This window comes from Sinocyclocheilus rhinocerous, unplaced genomic scaffold (assembly GCF_001515625.1).
Source record: "Sinocyclocheilus rhinocerous isolate Xijiao unplaced genomic scaffold, SAMN03320098_v1.1 scaffold72, whole genome shotgun sequence".
In the NCBI taxonomy this organism is placed as follows: domain Eukaryota; kingdom Metazoa; phylum Chordata; class Actinopteri; order Cypriniformes; family Cyprinidae; genus Sinocyclocheilus; species Sinocyclocheilus rhinocerous.
Genome location: NW_015628351.1, coordinates 3,895,640 through 3,898,911, shown reverse-complemented (window position 1 = coordinate 3,898,911; position 3,272 = coordinate 3,895,640). Strand labels below are relative to the sequence as shown.

Here is a 3,272-nt window from a genome sequence, read left to right as displayed (position 1 = left end):
CAGTGTTATTTACTTGGCAGTCAATGGGACAGTCACAAGCCTCCCGGTTTTCATCCAAAATATCTTAAATTGTGTTCCCGAAGACGAATTAAGCTTTTATGGGTTTGGAACGACATGGGGGTAAGTGATTAATGACAACATTTTCATTTTGGGGTGGAGTAACCCTTTAGTAACCAAACAGATTCGGTTCCCATTAACTTTCATTGTATTTTTTTGTAGACAAAAAAAAATAAATAAATAAAATGGAATTGAAAGGTAACCAAAAGTGTTTGCTTACCAACATTCTTCAAAATAATTTTCATGATCCACTGAATAAAGAATTGCATGCAGGTTTAGAACAGCATAAGGTTTTTTTCCCCAACTATATTTTTCCCTAAACCAGTTAAGCGCAATTCCTGCCCCACCCGATTTTAACTCAATCACACAATCACCAGTCAAAAATGGATGGATCTTATTTATCAGGATGTGCCACAAATGCTATATTGATGTTAAAGGGATAGTTGACCCAAAAATGAAAATTCTGTCATTAATTACTCACCCTCATGTCGTTCCAAACCCGTAAAACCATTGTTCATCTTCGGAACACAAATTAAGATATTTCTGATGAAATCCCACAGCTTTCTGACCCTCCATAGACAGTAACGGAACTACCGCATTCAAGGCCCAGAAACGTAGTAAGGACATTGTTCAAATAGTCCATGTGACATCAGTTGTTCAACCATAATTTTATGAAGCTACGAGAATGCTTTTTTCCGCAAAGAAAACACAAATAATTACTTTATTTAATAATTTAGTCTCTTCCATGTCAGTCGACGCACGTTAACAACAGTACCACGACGCACGTGTGTTACATGGACTTTTATCGATGTTCTTACTACGTTTCTGGGCCTTGAATGCGGTAGTTCCGTTACTGTCTATGGAGGGTCAGAAAGCTGTGGGATTTCATCAAAAATATCTTAATTTGTGTCCCGAAGATCAACAAAGGTCTTACGGGTTTGGAACGACATGATGGTGAGTAATTAATTACAGAATTTTAATTTTTGGGTGACCTATCCCTTTAAAGTTAGGGTTAAGGGTTAGTATTTGTTTCAGCATTATTTAGGCAATGAGCACTGTGATTGACATGACCAATGAAGTCTTTAGAATCCATTGCGGGGCAAGGTTTGTGCTTAACTGGGAAAACATTATTATTATTTTTAGCTGCAAGCATGAACAAATTAGCCAAAATATACTACAAAAAAGTATATATTGTTTAAATAGTTAATTATAGTTAATATTTGCAAACAAGGTTAAGGAAAAAAAACTATATACAGTACATTAATAGTTTATAATATAACAGTTTAGAAATATAAACTGAATAATAGTAGAACTAGTCTTATGCAACAATGCTTCTAAAATAAATTCATCTTGTTTGAAAGATTTTTCAAAAGGCAAACAATACAAAAATACTGATAAAATTTTTTTGAGGTGTGCAGAACTTTGTTAACGATGGGGTTCAAATTCTGCAGAAATCTGGAGAATCTGCTCATAGAGCACAATGCAAACAGCATCTCGGACCTGCACTCCAAATGTTCCCAGAACAATGCTGCAGAAGATAGGGTTCCCAAAGATGCCGTCAAACACGTTCCTTTCGCCGTGAATCTTGCGAGCGTTGATCTCGTTGAAGAGCTGCATCAGGACGAAGGTGTTGAAGATGATGGTGTAGTGTTCAGATGGGGGTGAGTGTAAGGGGGCGTAACGGCCGTTGTCGATGTTGAAGATTTTCTCTCCTTGTTAGGATGAAAGAGAATACAAAATTAAACGGTTCTCAAAAGTTTTAAAGGTGCACTCAGCATGCACTAATTTTTTCCCCTTTAGATCAGTTGCTTATGCTAGTATTGCTCTCACTCTCAGAACATCTGCTAAATGAATATTTAAGTATATGCCACTTATCGGAGACTATTATGTTAAGTCTGAATTGTAAGCTGCTACACTATTATTATTCATCTTATAAATACTGCAAAATAACACATATTGATCCTTGAACTCTCTGTCCTACCGGCAAACAGCAGGGTGAAGATGATGACGAGCTGATAGACTCCATGACCCAGGATGTTCTTCATCATTGTGAGCGAGATGAGGGGGTTGTTGCGCCCGTAGGGTTTCCTAAGCAGCAGAGCTTCGGTGGGCGGCTCAGTGGCAAGAGCCAAAGAGGCAAATGTGTCCATGATCAGATTGACCCACAACATCTGTACTGCTTTTAGTGGAGAGTCCTACACACAAACACACAGAGATTGCAGATGAAGGTACTGAATTACGCTCTTGGCCAGTGAAGTGTGTGCAGTACCACCAGTCTCCAGCAGGAGGCTCAGTGGCTGGTTTAATTATAGCTTCCTTCCTTTTGCTATGAGCTTGAGAGGTGCAATGCAGTCAATTCTCCTAACCTGCATGACACAGAGCTATCAGCGATCTAGAGTGGCCATCTCTCACTTACCGCAACGCTACAGGCTAAGACAAACGGCACTCATCTGAGGAGTAGATTTGGGGGGACGCAATGTTTGCAGTGAGTGAAATTCCCTTGCCCTCCCTAGTCTCAGCCTCAGACGTCATGCCCACTGGCTGGCTAAACGTCTGACGCATATGGCACACAAAAGTGGAAACACTTCAGGCATTTCGAAGTCATCATCGGATTGGTTGAATATACAGGATTTCCGGGAGACGTGTGTGTCGCGTTCTTTAACGTTCCGCCTGGAAACAAAGATGCCGTGACGCCAAACCCACTCACGAAAGAAGAAAGCCATCGTGTTTACAACTGAGACAATGAGCGCTTTGTTGTTTGACATGTCGGTCAAACGGCCTCATGGGCGGGCCTTGGCCAATGAAAGCTGCCATGGATTCCAGACCTTCAGCCATCAGCTGAAGGTCTGGCTACGCGAGACTAGCCCTCCCTTATCAGTTGTTTCAAATCATTTGCATTTGTAAATGAAGTATTAAATGCTAAAGGAGCTCTAAGCAATAACAAGTCATGCAGGAGAACTTCTAAAGGAATATTCCAGGTTCAATACGAGATCGGTAAAATAATCCATGTGACATCAGGGGTTCAACCGTCATTTTACAAAGCTACGAGAACATGGAAGCTACGCAAACAGCGTATGCTATTCTGTGTCAGCTGCGCCACGCGGATACATTGTTTTCGTTCAAATCAAAGAGTAAACAACGTAGAAAATGCATGGTGCGTGGCGCAGCTGACACAGAATAGCATACGCTGTTTGCGTTCAGTGGATACTCTCCAA

The 3,272-nt window shown here is 40.6% G+C and overlaps 1 protein-coding gene across 9 annotated transcripts in view; it reads right to left on the bottom strand.

Moving 5' to 3' along the window:
* The window catches only part of atp2b3b (ATPase plasma membrane Ca2+ transporting 3b), a 59,447-nt gene that overhangs the window by 25,487 nt on the left and 30,688 nt on the right, over positions 1-3,272 (bottom strand). For all 9 annotated transcript variants that reach the window (XM_016549162.1, XM_016549161.1, XM_016549163.1 and 6 more), the window contains 2 exons: positions 2,039-2,252; positions 1,558-1,769 (listed from right to left, as the gene is read on the bottom strand). In XM_016549162.1, coding sequence (XP_016404648.1) covers positions 1,558-1,769; positions 2,039-2,252 — 426 coding nt within the window. The remainder of the gene's footprint in view (positions 1-1,557; positions 1,770-2,038; positions 2,253-3,272) is intronic.